The sequence below is a fragment of the Coturnix japonica genome, chromosome Z (assembly GCF_001577835.2).
Source record: "Coturnix japonica isolate 7356 chromosome Z, Coturnix japonica 2.1, whole genome shotgun sequence".
Lineage (NCBI taxonomy): Eukaryota > Metazoa > Chordata > Aves > Galliformes > Phasianidae > Coturnix > Coturnix japonica.
This window is the reverse complement of record NC_029547.1, coordinates 40,797,500-40,819,485: the sequence shown is the minus strand read 5'-3', so window position 1 is coordinate 40,819,485 and position 21,986 is coordinate 40,797,500. Positions and strand designations below refer to the sequence as shown.

General features: G+C 38.2%; 1 protein-coding gene across 5 annotated transcripts in view; it reads right to left on the bottom strand.

Annotated features, from left to right (window-relative positions):
• MCC (MCC regulator of WNT signaling pathway) overlaps positions 1–21,986 on the bottom strand; it is a 172,168-nt gene that overhangs the window by 28,097 nt on the left and 122,085 nt on the right. For all 5 annotated transcript variants that reach the window (XM_032441471.1, XM_032441472.1, XM_032441473.1 and 2 more), the window contains 8 exons: positions 19,812–19,948; positions 18,263–18,426; positions 14,336–14,542; positions 5,271–5,417; positions 4,861–4,950; positions 4,062–4,210; positions 2,727–2,867; positions 1,153–1,253 (listed from right to left, as the gene is read on the bottom strand). In XM_032441471.1, coding sequence (XP_032297362.1) covers positions 1,153–1,253; positions 2,727–2,867; positions 4,062–4,210; positions 4,861–4,950; positions 5,271–5,417; positions 14,336–14,542; positions 18,263–18,426; positions 19,812–19,948 — 1,136 coding nt within the window. The remainder of the gene's footprint in view (positions 1–1,152; positions 1,254–2,726; positions 2,868–4,061; positions 4,211–4,860; positions 4,951–5,270; positions 5,418–14,335; positions 14,543–18,262; positions 18,427–19,811; positions 19,949–21,986) is intronic.

The window sequence follows — 21,986 nt, the reverse complement described above, 5'->3', positions numbered from 1 at the left end:
CTTTTCTAAGATTTATATCTTCTGTGTGAGTAGGAAATCCACAACTAAATCAACTTTTGCTGGCCACTCCTCTTTCAGCAGGAATGTGGAACGACCAGACACTGGGAAGAAGGTGGATGAAAAACAAAGACGTCTACTGTATGGTTTACTGAAGGACAGAGGCTGTGCAGGCAAAGTCAGCTGTACAGAAGCCCACCAGTAGCACTAGAGGAGATAAAAGATAAGCTGAATATTTAATAGCAGAGTGACTGTCGGATGAGTGCATCCAGCTTTCCAAAACAAGAGGCCATACTCATCAGTCCTGTGCCTGTGAAGCCAGATGGTCATTTCATTCCTAAAAGCTTCTGTTTTATGTTTCAGTGATTTTTAAGAAGCCAGCACTATAAATTACCATCTGAAACATGCATTTACTATACCTCAGCATAGCAAGCAAAGCTACTCTTTTCTCTCTGAGGGCTTCTCTTTCCATGCAAGTATTACTAGTTACCTTCTCCTGTCATAAGAGGAATGGGACTATAAAACACACGTTAACATTCATTGTGTAAAGATTTCTCACCATCAATAAAATGAAGGTAGAACTAATGTTCAGTTTCAAATACTTCTGAACAGTACCATGAAAAAATCTCACTCTATTATTCAGAGAGCAGTATATTAAAAAAAAATACCCCTCACCCACTCTCAGAATTAGCTACTTCTGTATTGTCTTAACTCCAACTTCAAATTAACTATACCAGCTTTGGGGTGGTGGTGGGTTCAACATTTAGTTCAAACAAAATTTGTACTTGTAAGGTACAGAGCTGCATGACTTTAATTCACATATCATATATGCTCAGAAATATCAATTATTTCACTCTGTACAGCTGCATGCCTGTAGCAGCCTTACCACTGTAAGAATAGGCATACCTAGTGACAGCACACACAATCCAATTTATATATATATATTTATAATTCAGTGTTGAAATCTGATTTCACTCCAGCCTCTCTTTTTCTTTTTCCCTATTCTCTGGATGTGTAAAATTACTTAGTTAAAAAAAAAAAAAGACCAGATGGCATTCTTAAGCGGTGGGTCATGAGATGACCCCCTGTTACAACTAACTTCAATGCTAATAAATGTGGAGAAAAAAATAATGAAAAGACTCATTGAAATCTTACCAACAGAACCAACTCCTGCAGCTCTGAATTGCCCAAGAATGAGACTTTGCTCACTTTCTGCCAATGCCAACAGCAGTTCATATGCTTCTATGCACTGTTCACTGAAAAAGAAAAACATAGGAAAAAAGTTGCTTGCAATCAGTAACAAAAGAAAGGTAGCTAATGCAATACATGACTCCTACAATATGTCCAGCAGCAGGGATATTAAGTGACATACTTAGCTTCTGTCACAAGTATTCTACAGTCTCTTTTCTACTGATGGCCCTAGGATGGTCTTGAAACACGAGATAATGACCTGATGTGATACAACCACAAGAAGCATGTTTCAGACAGTCACTAATATGCCTGATGGTTGAGAATATCCTCTTGAGAAACTCTTTTCCAGCCTTCTTAATACATATGATACGGTTTTCTATACTGCACAACAATATTATACAACAATACTGTACAAAATTATTGTATGAGAAAAGAAAATATAAGAAAAATACTTTGTTTCTCTGTTCCTGGCTTTAAGACTTTCCTCCATAGAGACCAAGATTCTACGTACAGTTTTGAGTCCTCCTTTCTAATGCATTTTAATTTGTTCAAAAACAGATACATACTTATCTGCAATATACATTTTCTTATAATTTGCACAAGGCTGACAGTAACATAATACATTATTTAAAAGACACACAGTTTGTTCTAAGACCAGAAGTGCCTGTTCCAAATTAGTTGCAGTTGGAGTTAAATCAGAACATCTTTTAACATAAAGTTTAAAGTAAATTTAGATACTTGTAACCAAACACCAAGAAATTCTCTCAAAATTCCAGCTGATGCTGGAAAGTCACTCTGTATTATGTGGAATGTCTCTGAAATCACTCTAAATTACATGGAGTGCAGCACAATTCCTTGGACCATGGGTCTTATGAGAGGTATCAGATTAACACAGACAATATGTAACTTAAGATCAGATACAGCATACGCAGTCCAAATGTAAGCATAACTCAGAAGAACATTCCAAGATACTTTTACTTTCAGGGGAACAAGATTTCAGAACTTTGGAAACTCTTTGGTTTCAGAGGGAATGTTTGAAGATACTAATGATGGTATCTGAGCAATGGAGACAACAGACTTATGAATGATGTGCAGTTTAGAGGCACGATACAGTTTTCCTCCTGCTATACAAGGATAAGGTAATAATGAAGATGTTAATTTCTCCTCCACCCACCCAGATATCCACTACCCAGATAGTTTTTCCACATGTGCATAAAGGTATGAAAAATAATTAAAACTTCCCAATCTCAAATGTTAGTTCAGTGTTTAAAAATTAAAACATGAATCCATATATCTCACTGCTAGATTGAGTTGCTGCTGCTGTTGATCTGTGTCTGAGAAACACACATCAGCAACTTCAAAAACTTCAGTTACGTAATCTCTCAAGTAGTTCAACCAATAAGGAAAGTTTTTCAGGGAGGAATCAGAAGTTAATACCACTACAATGGTACATCCACAATTTAACTCTCAGAGACTTCTATCAAGTCTCATTCACTCTCTCTTTCTATGGCTTAGCCACCCTCTGCATAAGTACATACCTGTACTGCAATGCAAGCCGGAGGGCTGTGGCATTGGACTCATACTTCCCAACAAGCATGCTCATCCTCTCTGCATTGCTCTTGCACTCTTCCAGTGTTATTGTCAACAAGTCATTCTGGGATTTCAGGTGCTCAATACGGCTGCAGAAAAGGAAGTAATTTGCAACCTTCAAGCTTAGCTTGCAGACACTGTCCTGAAAACTCTAAAACAATCATAATTTATAACAGGAAAGATCATTTGGCTTACACAGTCTTTTTACTGATGACAGCAAAACCTAACAGTTTTGTGTCCCATACCAAGGGACAAGAGATTCTTTCTTTCTTTCTCTTTGGTCTGCCTCTTCTCTACTTTTTTTTCCCTCTACTTATAAAGAAATCTTATAAGTAAAGCATAACTCTGTGAAACTGCAGCAAGCAGACAGCTGTATATTTTGTTGCTGTAAGATTGTGAGGGATAGATATCTTATTAACCTCTTGCTTAATCTTTCTTCTTCCATTCGACTCTTCCTGCTGCCCCATCTGTTTTCAAGTGCTGTATTGATTAGTGCAATGTATAGGAATGTAGGGAACAGGCAGCTGCCCCCTTTCTTTGGAATATTCAGAATAACCATTTCACTCAAATTACTATATCCTCTGAAATACAAACTCAGTTTTCAGAGGTATTAACCTCCAGAAGTTCTGGCATTAGTCAAATATCTCAGATCAGAACTTACTCAGAATATTCCTCTCAGTGAGATCAACTCTCAATTTGAAAATAGGGCTTCACAACACCAGTATTAGTGATTATTCTCATCACTGTTAACCACAATACACACAAACATATCACAACGTATCACGACTAATCACAAGAGCTGGATGTACAGTGAAACCAGACAATTCAGACCACTGCCACCAACAACTCTGAAATCACTGATTGCTTAACAAACAGAATAAAGAGGAGAAGGGCTATTGCACTACTTTATGAGTGATCAAAACAAAACCCTGAATTTCACAGATGTTGGGCATTCCAGATGTCTCACCTCCTATTACTTTTCTGATATCTCCTCTAAGGATGTGCTATGCACATAAAATTTGTGCAAAGGACACTGTACAGTCCATACTTGCACAGATAATGCCATGCTGATCATGGCACATGACAGAACTTTCACAGTCACCAGTAGAGTCCTTAGCAAACGATTCTATCTTCTCTACAATGCATTTCATCTTCACTGCAGCTGCCAGAGCTGAGCTTGGGCTGAAAGATGAAATGCTCAGAAAAGAAAAAAAAAAGCAGCAACTTCACACAAAAATTAACAGTGAACAACACATTTGAGCACATCTAGTTTTTCTCCTTACCTATTTAATCTCTCTGTCTCCACTTCAAACTCTCGGATTTTACTTTCAGAGATAGCAGATCCATGTGAATAAAGAGTCTGGAAGATTTCCTGGATGTTTGAGCAGTCTTGAAGGGAGTGTGCCAAATGTTCAGCCACAGTACTAGACACCTGCACAGAGTAGTTAACAGATCATTGTGAACAGACAGCAACTGGATTCCTCTTACAGTCTGTCTGAATTGAGGGCAGAGTTTTCCTTACTCACTTCAAGACAGTCATTATTCAGTTTTTACAGTGAATTTTACACTCAGTGGAACACTTGTAAGTTCTACTCTAAGACGATATTTTGATTCAAAATTCTACCAACTAAAGGGCGAGCAGCATTTCATCATAGACACAAAAAGCTATTTACTTCTTTGAAAGCTCAGTAAAACATCTGAGCCAAGTTCTTCACTGAAACAAATATTAACACACAGTAACAACAAGCATTACAAAGCAGAATACAGTTCACTGTTTATTTGGAAGTTGTGGAACACAACCAGTCTTTTCTCGAGGAGTAATATTTTGGACTAACTGACACCAAAATCACTGTCTTACAGTCACTCCGGGAATGATTTCTAGCCAAGAAGTAATAGGAAATGAGATACTTACATCAGATGAAAATTCCCTCTGTTTAAATATTCTTTAACTTTTAAAGATTTTTATTTATTTTTTCCCAATTAGTTCAGATTTAAAATTTAGAGAGAAAACAATGCTTCTTTAAATAAAACACAAGTCATCTCCAGAAGGTAAGGTGCATGCATATAATCATTAGTCCTTACCCCTATGCTGCTGATTTCTGATCCCAAGACAGGTCTGTCAGATGATGAAGACTCCGATCTCGTCTTTGACAGCTTTACTCTTTCAGCAATCTAGAAGTCAGAGTGCTGTACAACTTACAAAGGGCCCGTGAAGACAGTACAAAATGCACACATGCAAAAATGTTCACTAGCTATATCTACAAACATTACAAAAATTTATTACAAAAATAAGCTATCATAAGGTTGACCCGCATGTTGTAACTGAGAGAATTACAACTGCTGACACTTTATTATCCTCTGCTGCTCAAATTCCTGGGTCTACTTAGGGTCCTGGAATCCCAGTTAATAACATCCATGCACAGTGGCTGTGCAAAATGAAGTTTGCTTCACCTAGATAATAACAAGTACTACTGTAATCTACAGTAGCTCACCTTGGCTATGGGAATGTCATTGCTACTACTGCTTGTGCTCAGCTCTCCCGTGCTGGGGTTAATGGGTCGATTTGCAGAAGTGAGACGACTTGGGCTGGATGGGCCTGTTGCCTGAACACTTTGCAAACGAGTCTGCAGTTCCCGAACCTAGAATAAAGCATAACAATAACTGGTCTTCCACTTTCATAGATTAAACTGTTCAGAGACTTTCTCATTGTCCTGACAAAGCTGACAGCTTCTTGGCTTGAGAAGAGACATCGTGTTTTGTCCTGTGGTGGCTGCAGTCTTTTCATGTGGGGAGAAGACACATTAAGGTTGTTTTAAAATTCAATTAGGTTTTTAAACTATCTTTCAAGAATATGCAAAAATAATAATGTAATTATGTTTCAGCTTATTTCCTACAGTGCAGCAATACTACCTGTATAGATATTATACTCTCTGGAGGTTAAGTTAATGCACTTGCCTTAGCCTGTGATACCTAAACAAAAAACAAAGGATCCCGCTGTTAGTGGAAAGCTCCAACGCTGGAAGGAGCTCTTAACATTAAAGTATTACAGGATGACTATCGTATTTTAAAGATCAACAATTTAAGATGTTAATCGTGCTTTCAAAATCATTGTTAAGTGGAACAACCAAACAAGTACTGTATGGAAGTCCTCTGCAAAACACTGCACAGTCTTCACAGCACATCAGATATTTATACAACTGACATCAAAAGAGCTTCAGGACCTGAGGGGGGAGGAAGAAAGACATGCAAGAGCCAAGCTATATTGCTGAGCAAAAGATTATAGGGCTTAGTTTGGAATAATTTTAACAAGGAATAAATGGTTTACTTAACAATGATTATGACACAAAGTGTGGTGACAGAGCTGATTTTTCTTACAGAACAAGCATCCTGGTTAATAACAAAGAATGGGAGAAGACAGAGGGGGTGAAAATCACATGGAGAGGAAGGTTTCCTGAATGTAGAATGTTTACTCTAATATCCAGGTTTCTGCATGGACTAAACTGAAACTTCTCACAACAGAACTTGTGAAATTTTACTGTAAGTCTAGTAATTAGGAAGAGCTCAGTGAACTTGACAACTTCCTGAAGCATGGAATGCAACTTTGATACCTATTCTATAGGAAAGGTGGGATTTCCAAATAAATGTTACACCACTGACTGATTAAGCAAGCTGAAATTTCATAGCCAGAAAATATAAAAAACTGAGTCGCAATAGAGGTTAGGGCCTCCTTCAGCTTTAGACTTAACAAATGCACTAATTAACCTCTGTTTGAAGGAGTGGCATTCAGCATGTTATCAGCACAACATGCATGGATCCCTTCAAACTACTGCATAGAGGAAAAAGTTCAAGCTAGAACCCTTCCCAGTCAACAAAGCAGTATCTTATGTCTCCTGCAATCCCCTGCTGTCTGCTTCTATGTCCCTGTTCACCTGCCTCTGCCTCAGATGCTACATAAACTGAAGGTCAGGTTGTCTGAGGACTTGCTGTCAAAACAACAGAATTTTTAGGTAAGCGCAAATCACAAGGAGGAAAGGAGAAGAACATTCTTTACACAGCAGCGTGGAAAAATTGCATATTACTAATAAGAGGCTGTAGGTGGCAACAACAAGAGTACATAAAGACTAACTGTTCTCATAACTTCTCTGTTCTGTCATAGAGGAGTGCACAATGTGAATTACACAATGTGAACACAAATAGTTCCTTTGATCTCTCTGTTGAAAAGGGTGAAGTATGCAGCACCTTAAAGGGAAGTTCCAGTGTTTCAAGGAGCTCTGCTGAACAATGAACATGAGTATTTGCCCCACAATTATACATCCTAAGTGTAACTGTTGTAATGAGAGTTAAATGAGCTGAGTATATGAAATGCACATTTAAAGCATATTTCTTCCTAATATTTGTAGCTGAGGCTTCCATATGCAATGATACACGTACAACTCCAACGTGGGTACAGCTGCACTAACACAAATCTTACGGACAGGAGGGCTTACTAATGCAAACCAAATATTTTAGCCTGCTGATATGCTTAAAACTGGAATAAATCTTGTGGGTATGTTTATACTTGCAGATGAGGTATGCCAGTACAGACAAGATTTGTACTGCTTGGTATTAGCGTTGAAGAGAAAAAGGCAAACCCAAAACATAATTAAATCAAAATCATATGTATTACTATTTCTTTAACTCATGCTATTCCAAAGTAACATCTGTGCTGCAATGTCCAACTTAGAAAATGCTAAAATATCTGCTTATGCCCAAAAGCTAGTATTGGAAGATTTAACTCCACATAATATTCTAAATATACTAATGGCAACCAGGAAGTAATGTGTTAAAGTTGCTTAAAATGCTATGTAACTGTCTACTCCAAAATTCAAAGCACCTTCTGTACTATATAAAACTCAAATGTAAATAGTTTTTCTATATTTTACCTTTTATTACCAAGTAGTAATTATTATCCACAATTAAAGAGGCAATTATTCTTACAGATTTGTAAAACGTACAAGATCCATAACAGAAAGAAAAAAGAAGACAGCTAATACTACAGCCAGGCAAAGCTTTGCTCATAAGACCATTCATAAAAGAAAACAGAGCATTCATCAATCTATGCAAGTCACTGCTTTAATACCATACCACAGTAGCAACCACAACTTAAAAAAGCATGAATGAGCTGCCTGCTTTCTTCACGTATTTACTGATTCGGGCCATGTATAGGAAATTACATGCTGAATTTACTACAAATAACTGCACTAATTTTAGCAGCACTGAGTACTAGATGATAATTCTGTGTAGAATAACAGCACAAGTTTGTCTTACCTGCAAAATCACTAGTCTCACAATCCACACATTCATCGAGACAGGATCTCATGATGGGGTGATCCACCCACCAGATTATGCAGAAGCAGCTCAGGTAACAATTTCTGGACACCAAAACCTTACCTATAAATACAGCAGTATATACCAACTCCTCAGAATGTACTTTGCCACACTAGTAGTAATTCTATCTGGAAATTAAATGAAGACCAAAAAACAGGAACCAAGGGGAAAAAACAACAAAAAAAAAAGAGTTTAAAAGAAGCAGTATCTTTTCTGGATTGGTGAATACATGAGTTAATGAAAGGACTAGCTGAAAAAGCATGACTAAAAATTGCCTGATCACCACATCTTCCATTTTCAATCTTGTCACCATTACAATATAAAGTATAGTGAAGATTACTTGTATCAGTAGATAGGAGGTAACTACAATGCTGCACATCAGATAGAATAAACACTGGGAAATGGGTGAGACAAGAACAGAAGAACAGCAGATCCTATAGGAAATGAATGACAAAGTTGGAAAAACCTAATGGACTGTCAACAGTTTATGGGCTGGTTCAGTCCGGTTCCATGACTAATGGGGCAAGGGGACCCACAGACCCATGCCCTGGAAAAGGGGAAAAGGGAAGGGGCAGGGAGATGGGCCTAAAAACAAAACAGCAGCAACATCTGAGGAAAAAAAGCTGATTTACTAAATAAGATGTTGGAATGCAGGATAACACAATAAAATACAATTGGAACTGAAGCTAAAAAATCAAATGAAATAACAGACAGAGTGTCCAAAAACTGAAGCCCTGATTCTAATGCTGAAAGTGAGATGGCTAGGGAGCATACACACATCTCGTGATCTATGAACAGCTTTGTCTTTCTCTCTGAACAGAAATGCAAAGTCCTCTGGGGTATGTAGTGCTTCTCTTCTGGGAATCAGGTAACAAGAAATACAGACAGTCCATGGAACTGGAGTACTAAGTCTTTAACTCCCAGTGCAAAACATGACGTTATGATGTGGAATACTGATAAGAAAAACCATGAAACCTTGACAGGACTAAGACAAGTTTGGGGAAAAAAAAACCAAAACAAAAAAAACAGCAAAAAAACAATCAAAACAGTTCCACTAAAAGATAGGAAATTCGGATTTGGAAGCTTGGGAGGAAAAATGTGGAAGGATTTAAAAAAAAAGATATCTTAAACCACTGCATGACATTTAGTTTAAAGATAGGAACATCAAGAGGATATCTGAACTACCATAAAGCCCTCAAATTCCAGACTGAGATGGAAATTAGTAGACTGGCAGACTAGGAAGAAACAAGGCTGAGAAGCAGGCAGAGGTAGTAAGTAGCAATCTAAGACAATACCTGTAAGAGCCACAACTGGGAAGAGGCGGGGGGTGGAGGTGGGGTATTCAATAGATATTATAGATAGGTATTTCAATACATGGAGGCCCAAAGAATTACAAAAGTAAAGTAAATGCAGCAGAAGGGGCACTGAGGCACAAGGCAAGTCATTAAACTTCAGAGAAACTGACAGTTATCAAGGTAAGTCAAGAAGAAACTCTTTCTGATATTCTGATATACTGATATAACTGATCTAAACTTATGTAACTTCAAATATTATGTATTACTTTTTTTGTATGTTTAGCTACAATTCGTCAGTTACTTTTAAGATTTCACTTGAATGCTGAGAATTGGAGTAGGAAATAAGGGAAATTTTTTAATAAGCAAAATTTATTGTGAGTGCCCTATAAACTAAATAAAAAGAGAACAAAGAAAGGATAAAAAAGGGGCTGATGGGCTACAGAAATGCTGGACATAGGAAAGACTTCATGAGTAATTAAGAAGCAACTGGGACTTTTTCACAGAAATGAATAGCACATTTTAAAAACTACTTCAGTGGAACGTGCTCGTTGTCTATAATCATGAGTCTGAGAAACTTATTTCTGTTTTCTGTATTTTACACATGCATACTCACATCATCATGATTTCTTAACACACACTAAGTAAAAAGCACAGATACAAACTGCCTGTTTTTACTGATTTCCATATTCAAAAGACACCTGCTGCTTTTGTTCTTAAACAAAATAAGAGGCATGCATGAGATTCCTTTCATTCTACCCTACTTGTGACCCTTCTCCTTCACCATTCAGAATCCTTGAACCCCTTCCATAATAGCATGGGATTTTTTTCCCAGCATTTTAGTATCACTTCAATTTATTTTTCCTATTATTAAAAAGGTGAAGACAAAGTACAACCAAGTGCAGGGAGTTAACACCTCTCTCTCACTTTCCATTTTATTCATGCATAGTACAGACTTGTGGAGGAGAATCATTAGTACCAGGACCAAGAAGCCTGATTTGCAACAGATCTACTTTCATGGAAGGCTGAATACAGTGGTCTTGAACTGCCATCAGCTTACAACATAACAGACGTACTTCCTAGTACTTCTCAGGGCACTCTCAATGAATTCTCTAGAGCAGAACCAGCTCAAATCTGTCCTCATCAGCTGAGATACATTTTGTAAATGCCCTGCCTTCTATAAAAAGGGACAAGCTTACAAGAAACGTGAAAGAATTTAACTGTCACTGGTAGCTCGACTCCTCAGTCAGGACTGAAAATAAAACCACAGTCTAAAAGGTTCCTCTGAACAAAGAAAAACACCCAGACACATTCATCTATGTGAGGTATGCTACCAAGGTTTATACATAGAGGGTTTTTATGTAGCAGGACAAGCTGCAGTGCTCTGGGCTACATGTTACCAAGTCCTCTACAGCCTTTGCCATCTTTTAGACGGGAGTCCCTCACACAGTGCTTCTTGCTGACCAAGTATCTGGGTGCTGCACATCTATAAAGGATGCAAAGAAAACTAAGGATGTGGCACTGGACATGAAGATTGGATTCTCTGACAGCTCTGAGCACTCTGATCCAGGAAAGCATACAGCCGGAAACAAACTTAAATGAGGGCAGGCTTTTCCTCATTTAATTTCGGATTAACCACTAAGTACTGTCATACAAACTTGGAAAAAGAAGCAAAGCTCTATCTCCTTAATAACAGAGATACTCCTGTGTAATCAAATAACATGCATCCGAATAAGGCACAGAACTGAAAACAGGTTTTGACTGCTACCGCCTGTCTCTACACACCAAGAGATCAGGTGACAGAATATCTCAAGGATCACCTTATGCTGTGTAAGATCCCAACAATGTCTAAGGGCCCATAACATAGTGGCTTTGTCAATATGCGGGATGTCACATTAAAACTACAGTTTTCTAATTCACCGTAGGTTATATTTTCACTAAGGTCTTCAGTTAAAGACAGCTAAAACATTAGGTTTGGTGCGCAGATACATTAAATAAATGATCACAACTGAAAGTATCTGATTAACTGCACTAGTTTGTTGTTGTTGTTTCTGCCTTCAACAAAAACTCTCATCTTTTATCCTACAGTCATGACGAAGGTCACATGCTATATATACTGCACACCTGGTAAATACAAGAGGTTCTGCATTGGAACACAAATATTAATTCTACTATTGTTTAAGCCTGCTGTTACACATGGCAGTTTTAAACCGCACTGCACTGATTCCAGTTTTATGCTAACACTATTCCCACTGGCTGGTACAGAAGTTCCCCTGCATTTCATTTTATCATTTCTCTGAATCCAGTAATGTAAACATGTGTCACAGTAAGCAGTTTTCAGGGCTCTGACTAGCCCAGACTTAAACAAATTTTATGTTTAATATGGCAATATCACACAGAGGTAAAATAAAATCTGGTGTTATGAAATTAGCTACAGGGCAGGCACCCTGCAGAAATACAGATTACCTCATTTACTAAAGACCCATGAGAACCAAACTCTTCATGACTGTTGTTTCATAGCTACTGCTCTAGAAAGCAGCACAATCTGTTAACTGAGCACATTAAATACTTAATTAAATTAAATCTCCAACAAGCCTGAGAAAAATGTATTGAAAGCACTCTGCCTGATTACAGACATTGGTCTAAAGTAACAGACCTATTGATCTGGTCAACTTCAGCTTACTCGCTTAAATTTAATTTGAGAACAATAACTAAATTTTTGTTGGATCTCCTTCTCCGCTCTCTGGGGAAATAATCTGGAGTGACTCTGAGTTCAGCTGGCATACAGAAAACATTTAACAGGTCAAACAAAATATTTGCCGTTGCAACTATGGACACAAAGTTACATGGAGCTGCTATAACGTCATATGCCATTAACACACTTCCCCAGTGGAGGCAATAAACGATTTATTCTTCAAGTTCAGGGTGATATTAAACAACATATTTCACTGAAGTCCTCTAAAGGTGCAAATTAAATGAAAACAACTGAAAAACCCTGCCAGCTGTGCCTGAACATGGCTTGCCACACTTTGTGCCAACCCAGCATTAATTCTTTATCTACCAGAAAGTTAGGGCAAGACATCTATTGCACTTGTACAAGAGCTTCCTTAGTTAAAAGTACTTGAACTAAGCTGGCTTGTTATACAGCAGACAGCTCAGAATCCTACAGAGCATACAGAACAACCATTTCAAGCATCATCCACATTCAAAGAATTAGATTCAATTTTCTCATCACCTACCCCAGCTCTCTGCTTTTGTGGCAACCAGGCAAAACACCCCACTTTTACACAGATAATAAAACTACCGCTAGAATTAAAGCTGCTGTATCAGCTGGGCCAATTAAAAGCAGGCTGTTTGCTTTTCTGTGGACACAATCCCAATATCTTCATTTTGATCAGTATCTACACAGTTGTATCTTCCATCATACAAACATACCTTCAGTATTTTAAGCTCCATTTTCGAAGTATTCTCTATCCTTACTCATTACCCTCTTCAGAACCACAACTCTCTTGTGTTAGACACCTCACAGTCTAATTTCTACTTAATTAGCCTAATGCAGCTATAAATAGTTTATATTAACTTCTTTTCTTGCTCTAGTTTTGTCTGTGAGCTTAAATAGCAGTTAGCTCCCATTCTTACTTGCTTTCTCCAGCACTCATAATAAAAAATGAAAAACAGATTTTGCTTTGCCAGGTTAAACAAGCCAGTGTCTTTTAGCCAATTCTCCAAGTAATCCCTCATTTTTAAGATGCTCTTCTACATCATTTTTGACAATTTAAGCTAAATCTATATACGCACAGAAGACAAGAATTACATAAAATATTCCAGGTCACATCTCACCACTTTTAACATAAAGTAAAATAACCTTTCCAATCTCTACTGGAAAACCTTGTCCTGGTACATCGTAAGACAGCATTTGCTGCTGTGCACAAACATCTAACAGGATAATCCCACTGAGCACTAACAACAGTTCTTCCATCTCAGTACCTGCATTTCTGTAAGCAAGTTTCACAAGCACACGTTTCCCTTCCCACTCCCCATAAGAATCCTACAGTGATTTACCAAATGCGTAAATGCCACTTTTATAATTAAAGAGGAGAGTGTTACCTCTATTTGAAAAGAAACGAGGCCAGAAAAATCAGGACTGAAAACAATTTACACTTCTGGTATATAACAGAAATACGTTTCACAAAACAGAAGCTAGAAAAGGTCTTGTTTAATATAATAGCAGACTGCTGTTCTTCCCTCATAATACGCGTCATTTTTAGTGTAAAAGATGCAAGAGGATTTTGTAAAGGTAATTTCAAACCTGGCATTTGAAAACTAGTGCAGCTTCATGCTGAAATGATACAATAACTACAGAACAGTGTTGTTTTAGAAACACAGTGCACAGAGAGTTGTCAAAGCACAAAGTCATTATCTGACACTGAAGCACCATAAAATGTAGACATGGAAACAGAACATGACTGGGATTCTGCCTTGTTCAGTTTAGAGAATTATTACCCAGTGACAGGAATCCTGTTCTTTTTCTTTCGCCTAATCACAAATTGAATTTCCATCAAAAACAATGCAATATTTGTTGTTAGCAGGAAAAACCAAGCCTCACAGGAAAATTCAGTAGATACTCTTCATCTTCTGCTTCAGCAGAGATGAACATCAGAATTCTTGCTAACACATGCTTTCTGACTTCAGGTCAGCTTCTTAACACATATGCTTTTTCAGAAATGCTCTATTTTGTCCTAGCTCCGTCATTTACACAACTAAGCTTTAAAAACAGAAAGCCCTAAAGCCCACACAGACAGATGTTCTCATGACAAAACTACTCAGGAGGACTCAGTTTTCCCCTGAAACACAGAGTAATTTATGCAGTGTGTATGCAGACAGTTCTAAGGCTTTACCCTTCTGCGCAGTCTGTCCCTTTCTTCACGAACAGCATTCATAGTGGCCTTGGTCCTATTCAGCTCCTCCTCTTTGCTACAGAGCATGGCAGTGAGGCTCTCATTTTCTTCCCGCAAGCCAGCAAGTTCCTTTTCCCATCGAGATCTCTCTTCAGACAGATTCGGATAAAGGTCACGTCCTAGGACACCCTCAATCTCTTCTACTGTCTGAAAAAATACAGTCATCATAAAAAAGGAAGAAGTAAATTAATTGAACAAGATTAATGGTACACAGAAGTGCAAAACAAGCAACTATATAATTATGTGTACACACCCAAACCCACAACACCATTATTACACTTCTTTTGCTTGCCATTAAGGATAACCATTTTATTAAAATATTTCATACTGACCCACAGTAAAAAAAAAAGGGGATGATTTAAATGTAAATTGGTTCTACTATTTTTGTAATACCCAGAAGTGACAGCAGTCCCTGTAAATTCATCTCAAAATATTTTACAACAGATTAATGAATACCTGCCGTAGGGAACCAATGCACTTGTTGTATTCCTACCTGGGTAGCACTCAGGAAGCAGCAGCCTGTGCATGGGCTGTGGTGCACAGGCACAGGGCCTTTCTTAACACTAGACCAATCCCACAAAATGGGCAAGAGAAGGAATAAATAAAGATTCTCGCTTCTCCATAACCCTGAGTACATTCTTCCCCACAGGGAACAGAGAAATAAATCAGAAGATTTTACAGCCCTCCTACTATCTCAAAAGGCCAGTTTTCTGTGGGACATAATTCATTCTAGTGCTTCCCCTCCCCTCCCCCCCCCCCCCCCCCCCCCTGCTCCCCTTGCTCAGATCTATGACCTATAGGCACCACTCAGCACAAAAGAGATAGAGTAGCTTCCACAGGCTGGAACTACATCCACACACTGCTAGCAAAGGAACACTACCGTGAATGAATTGTCATCCCAACTGGTCATTTAAGTCTTAAAATACAGCATAACACTGTGTCAGATTTTATCTGAGCAGCTCTTATACTGCTATGCAATTAACATATACTTTGCCTGTGTTAAATGTATTTATTACTTATCCAACATGTTGGAGGAAAAAAACATAAATCTTGTCTATATGTGTTTGTGTCTGTTTTAAATCAGTCTACATTAATATGTTAACAATAGACAGAGAATATAAATGACTGTATTAGACAACTAACAAAAGATAAGTTTCACTTAACTGGGCTTTCCAAGAGAATGTTTTAGCCAAAGACTGTACTTTCACATTTAATTTGTAACATTAGTTACTCAAACACAAAGGTAAAAATAGTCTAGTTGTTTTATAGAGAAAGGATTTGATTTTTGTATCTAACACAAATGACAAGAAATTTACATTCTTAATCTGGGAGGGAATAAAAGGCTCGGTTAAAGTACAGCTGAAAAGGTCAAGTCAGGTTGAAAACAAAACTCTTTCTTTCTTGCAAGAAATCCTCCTACTGTTGCCAGAAGAGGGACACTGTGATATCAGTGACATACTATTATTGTTCATAATAAAAAGTGGTTATTTATGATTATCAACACATTAATTCTAACTACTTTCTGGGCATAGCAAGGCTCCTCAGCAGAACGAAGAAGGAAAAAAACTTTATAAACAACAAGTTGAAGATCAGACTACAAGCCTCTGTGGAAAAAGAAGGGCCTACATTTTTACTATCAGATTCAGTCCACCCTTTTAAATTCAGTTTCAGCTCTTCTCCATAAAACTACAATGCATTTAGACTAATAAATATAAAACTCAACTGACAGTGTATCTGAATTATAACTCTGCTTACATATTTGTTAGTAAGTTTCAATTAACTTCTTAAAGAGCAGAGTGTTGCATTATCTCTATCATACTGTAATCTCTAAGATCAAAGAAGTTACAGTCCTCCCTTATATTACTTTAGACTCACAAGTCTCAAGCAAACTTCATGCAGTGATAGCATTAGCACAGGCCTAACAGTGATACTGAAGGCTCCCCTACAATCCTTAGAGGGACACTCCTGTGCTCCCTCATTTTGATGTGACCAATATCCTTTTGCTGACTAAATTGCTGTCAGAGTTCTCTGGTTTGACAACCAACAAGCTACATCTTCCACATAAGTAAACCATGTATGTTGCACAGGGATATATCCGCCCAAATACCCCAATATCATGCTGCTTATTTTTCTCCAAAGCAGTATAACAGAGCAGTTTTAACAGGCATGCTGCCACAAAACAAATAAATTCAAGTGTAATTTAACAGATTGAATTAACAGACTGATTTCACAGACTGAATTAGATGCAATGCTCTGAGCACAGGGCAGGAAGTCATACGGTAACTCTAGTGTTGTCTCTGACATGGTTATCAATACCCTTCGCCTTGCTTTTCTTACAACATGTGTTCTGTGTTACAGGTATGACAGCAGATAACATCAGCAAGTATCAGGTTTAAAAGATGCAAAAACCAGCGCTCTCTCGCAGAGTATAACTTAAGGGTAAAAGTTATTCCTGCTAGTATTTATGGAGGCCAAATATTCAGACAGGTTTTAAAAACATCAGGTGCAAACACAGAAGAAAATTACACCGAAGACTATGAAACATGAAAACAACCTTTCACTGAGGATGTTCCTAACCTCATCTTGCTGGAAGCATTTCTGAAGTTAGAACTTACAGTTTTTCCATTGACATTTGCCACCAGGCAGGATGGGTTTTTGTGTTCAACCCAATGTAGCTACCACGTTCTAAGTAGTTACTGTTAGGAAATACCTACAACTTTTTCGAACACCAGAGTCTGCTAACCAGTAGGTACTTGTTCCCTGAAATGACTGTTATTTACTTTTCAAAACATCTGAAGCATTAACCAGCCTATTCTAAGGAAATTTTCTTAAACAAAGGATAGATCTGTAACTGTTCAGGAAGCAGGAAAGAAGCAATAATCTGCAGCCATGGATGGAACTGCAGGTGAGGGGCCTCAACGTATAGATACTGCTGAATTAAGCACATCAGTGACACATTTCCCAAGATCACAATCAGAGAATGTTGAGGAGATTCCTGCCTTTTGAAAGGTTAATATCCTTTGCATGCTAACACTTGCCTAATACCAACAATTCCAGGCTCTACAGAACTGGCAGCAGGAAAAGTGTTTCCCCCCATGATCCAAAAATGGCTACTTGGTATGTAGAGACCATGTGAAAAGAGAAAAGTCCTAATTTGTAACAGGAAGAAGCTGCCAACAGTTACTCATACTGATAAAAGCATCACTGTATTTAACTAGAATCCACAGTAAATAATGGAATTTAAACAAAAAAGCCTGAGAGTACAGCTTATAGCAGCTATTATCCACTTCCTGCAAAAGTTCTCACCTCTTCTTAATTTAGAGAGTTCTGTGTACTACACTGCAGACCAATCTCTGCCAGTTTTCCAAGATCCACAATCTCTCTCTCTTCATGAGTACGTACTTCTGAGAACACTTAGTCCTAAAACTCCAGAAAATGCTTGGTAACATTGAAAGTATTGATCCTAATCCTCTGAGACACTCAAATAAGCTGCTTTAAGACCATCCCCAATACACAGGAGTCAGACTGTCTCTTCTGCATACCCATTCTCCAAACTTCTACTCAGCATTGATTTCTTTACAGGCAATTACATTCCTCAAACACCATCAGGAGCAGAGGAGACCTTTCCCAGCAGCATGCCAAAGCCCTGCCTAAGCAGTTTAGAGTGGTCACAGACTTCCCTCAAAAGCAAAGTGTTAATACCTTTGTTGTTACATTGATGGTTCTCCACCTTACACAATGTTTGTGAACTAGAATTGACTTCTGTGAGGTACTTTGACTTCTGATGTGAGGTTTCAATTCTGCAGAAAATTAACACTTGTCGCATGCAATAAATACACCACACTTAGACCCTAATATTACTGTTACCTTAATGGCTAAATCACAGTGTTCACTGGCAGTCGTGAGCTGTTCAATATGTCTGTCCACTTCTGCCACCGATAAACTGCAGCTGCTCTTCTTCCTTCCGCAGACAACATTCTCCAGACCTGTCAGCACTCTCTGCAGTTCTGAATTCAAGTCACTACAGTTATCTACAACAAAACAAAACAAAACAGCTACATTGCAATACTGAGAGATTTGGTAAAAGTACAAATTTTAGCCTATGATATATCTGATGCAGAACAGCTAAGATTCTTTTTCTGAAAGATATATCCTTACAATCTGTCATTTTTTCCTCAAGAACTGACTGGCTTAAATACAGTACATACATCAACTGCAATCATGAGATTCGTCCAGTCTAACAGACAACATTCTACCTTGACAATATTCATTCTTAGTTCAAAAATATTCTTTCAGAAAAATAAAATTTAACATTTACAGTTTTAAAATTTGAAATTACAGCTAAAACTACATTTTTAATTTTAAATCTTACACAGTGCCTTTTTTTTTTTTTTTTTTTTTGCCATTCAGGCCTTACTATTCTGATTTTATTATCTTCACAGGTTTTTCTGATTCTTCTGCCTGGTACATTCAATGACATTATGATGCTCACATCTGCTGACAGCTAAGACACAGACCCTGCAGAAGACAGAGGGAAGAACTCACCTGTAAGCTGTCTCTCAAATGTGCTGGTTGGCGCTGCTGATTTACCAGATAAGAAACTACTGATTGTATAGTACCCAATTGATGTACCACGTGACAGCACAGCATCAACAGTTCTTATACCTTATTAAAAACAGTGCAGGCACTTTTACTGCTGTGTATTGTTTCTATACTACTGCTCCACAAACTCTGCAAGATATACTGAGGAGCATTCATATTTTAGCTCTTGCTGTTTTTACTGCCAGATAAGAGTAGAGTAGCATATCTAACTGTATTACTCTATCATGACACGTTATAGTTTTTATTCAGTCACTGAGGATCACTCTGTTAAGGCAGGAAGCAATGCCTAACACAGTTTACTAGGTTATGATTTTCGTTACCCCTATACATAGGGGTAAAATATATATCAATATGTATTTTTATGCCTACATACACAAGGAATTTGCTTTCAAAGGAATGCTGAAAGGAAAAACAAACAAACAGGAAGGAGAGAGTCTATGCATGGAAGGATAATGTGGAAAAAAAGGCAAGAATCCCAAGAGTTAGCATTGTTATTTTGTACACTGCTACACTTCATTTTATTCCAGCACTTGCTTTGATTAACACAGCCTCAATTTACTTCTTCACCAAATGTTCTGACTCGCATTTCAAAGGCTATGATGTCCTCCTACAAAAAAGGATGTCTTTCTGCACTGGGTGTGGGTTAAGAAGGACATAAAATTATCAGAGAGCATCCAAAGGTGGGCTATGAAGTTGGCTAAGAGTCTATAGGGTAAGGCATGCGACAGCTGGCTGAGGTCTTTGGGTTTGTTCAGCCCAGAAGAGGCTGAGGTGATATTCTGTGATTCTGCATCTACTAAGAAGCATCACTCACCCATGTCTGCAGTGACCATGGTGGACTGATTCTCCGGTACTGAAACAGAATTCTGGTCCATGCTGCGTGAATCTTCATTAACCTCATGCTGGCTTTGGCTGAGCTCTGACCGCAGCTCTGAATACTCATCTTCTTCCCTGGGCAAGAGAGCAAAGGCAGAAATAAAAAACTCTGAGGAAATATGCAGCTTTGTGACATTTCTTTCAGACATATAAGTTGAGCCACCAGATACAAAGCAAGGCATACAGATACACATCTGTGTATGTGTATCACATTCTCCTGGGGGGAGTTAGGTTTTTAGTTTCTTTTCTCAAAAGGAAGAGAAGGAGCACAGAACTGCTCAAGTTAAAGGAAAATGAAAACCCTCCACTTGTCTAGGTTTTAAGTTATCTGTCAAGCTAGTTCTACCAAAATTATTTAGGACACAGAAGACTTTAGCTAAATCCATCGACCTTAAAAAAATCTACGGCTTTTGCCTTCTGTCTCTATATGAAGAGTTCAAAGCACTGGGAAAGAAGATAAGTAAATGAATAATAGCTTTGCCTGAGAACATTTGTGAACATTTTCTCTTCTGATCCACTTGCCGACTGGACAAAAAAATATTTCCACAGCAGCTCTTTTGACATTAACTTACATATATTAAATATGTGAAAAACACCAGGCTAGCCAGGTGCAGAGCCCCTCCGACAGGAAAACAGACATTTTTTTACATCTTTAAATCAAATGCAGAGATGCTGCAGTTCAGCAGGATTGGAGTTAAGGAACACACCATGAGAACAAAATTATCTGGATTTGGAACAAGTAAGAAATAGCAAAGAGCTGTCTGGGGATCTGCATATGGGAGAGGCATCTGTACTGTAAGTCTGCTGTGTGTAAGATACTCGGTGATGAGTGTCTCATGCAGAAATATTGCAGGATTTAGCCCGGAGGGTTGTCTTGATTTGCCAGAGAGAAACAGCAGAGATGAAGTCCTGTGAATACATAGAACACTAACAGAAAAAAAGTCTGCTCTCAAAGCAGCAGAGGTTACAATTTATGAATCGAATCTACTCAACCTAAACAGGGTTTCCTAAGGTACCGAAATGTAATTTTTACAGAAATGATAATGCTCATCTACTCCTTACATTTGCTTCAGTGCAAAGAAATCTAGATATTATCATGAGCGTTCCAAAATATGCAAGTCAGCTGGTAAAAACTGAGGTTTAGATCAAATAAAGGTTTTTAAGGTACAACACAATACATTTAAGAAAGCAAGAGAACTATGAAGACTGATACAGAAGTAATGCCTCTGATTTTATTACTCTGGGCCATGACATCAGAGGCAGGTGGTAGCATGTCAGAAAAGGTTGAGCCTTCCTACCAATATTCCATTTCTCCACAGAATTCCTCCACACAGAAAAAAATGGCACCCACTGACATTCATCAATTCTTGCTGAATATCTATGGAGACCAAACAGTGGATGTGAGCACAGTCAGGCAGCGGGTCGTGCCTTTCAGCAGTGGCAGAAGTGATATGAAAGACAAGTCACAATCCAGACAGCTATGCACAGCTGTCACTCCACAAAATGAAGCGTGTCTCCACAGCACATCACTGCATCTTTTCTTCCACAGTGCTGTTAAGGTGCATTCCTGTCACACCTGTGAACACTGCATAATTCCATACTTCAGATGTCAACAGTTTTTAAACAGCCATCTTACTGAATAAATATCTGTAATGCTTTCTAGGACTTTCAAACAGAAATTTCTGCAGGTATTTCAACCCAAAGATTGGCTACTCTCTTTGTTTACTCACAGTTTGTCTAAACTAGTTCACTTGTAAACAAAGAACAACAAACTACAGATAATAAGGGAGTCACCTCAGTGCAGGTGGGTCTGAGGTACTGTTTGCTGAACACAAAACTATCACACCCATATTGCTATTTGAATTGAATTCACACAGCTTCCACCCAGCATGGAGTAACACTGCTACATGCATCCAGCTGACACCCTGTTTCAATCTGGCATCACTCAGTGAAGGATAAAGGCTCTGTAAGATCATGCACAAATGCCATACATTCTTCCATTCAACAGCCTTACTCTCAGTTTGACCAAAGCCTGATAGCTCAATAGAAAAAAGAATCCTCATGCCACTGGACCTCTTCTTTAGAGTTCTTCTGCTCCAAGTCATCAACTTGA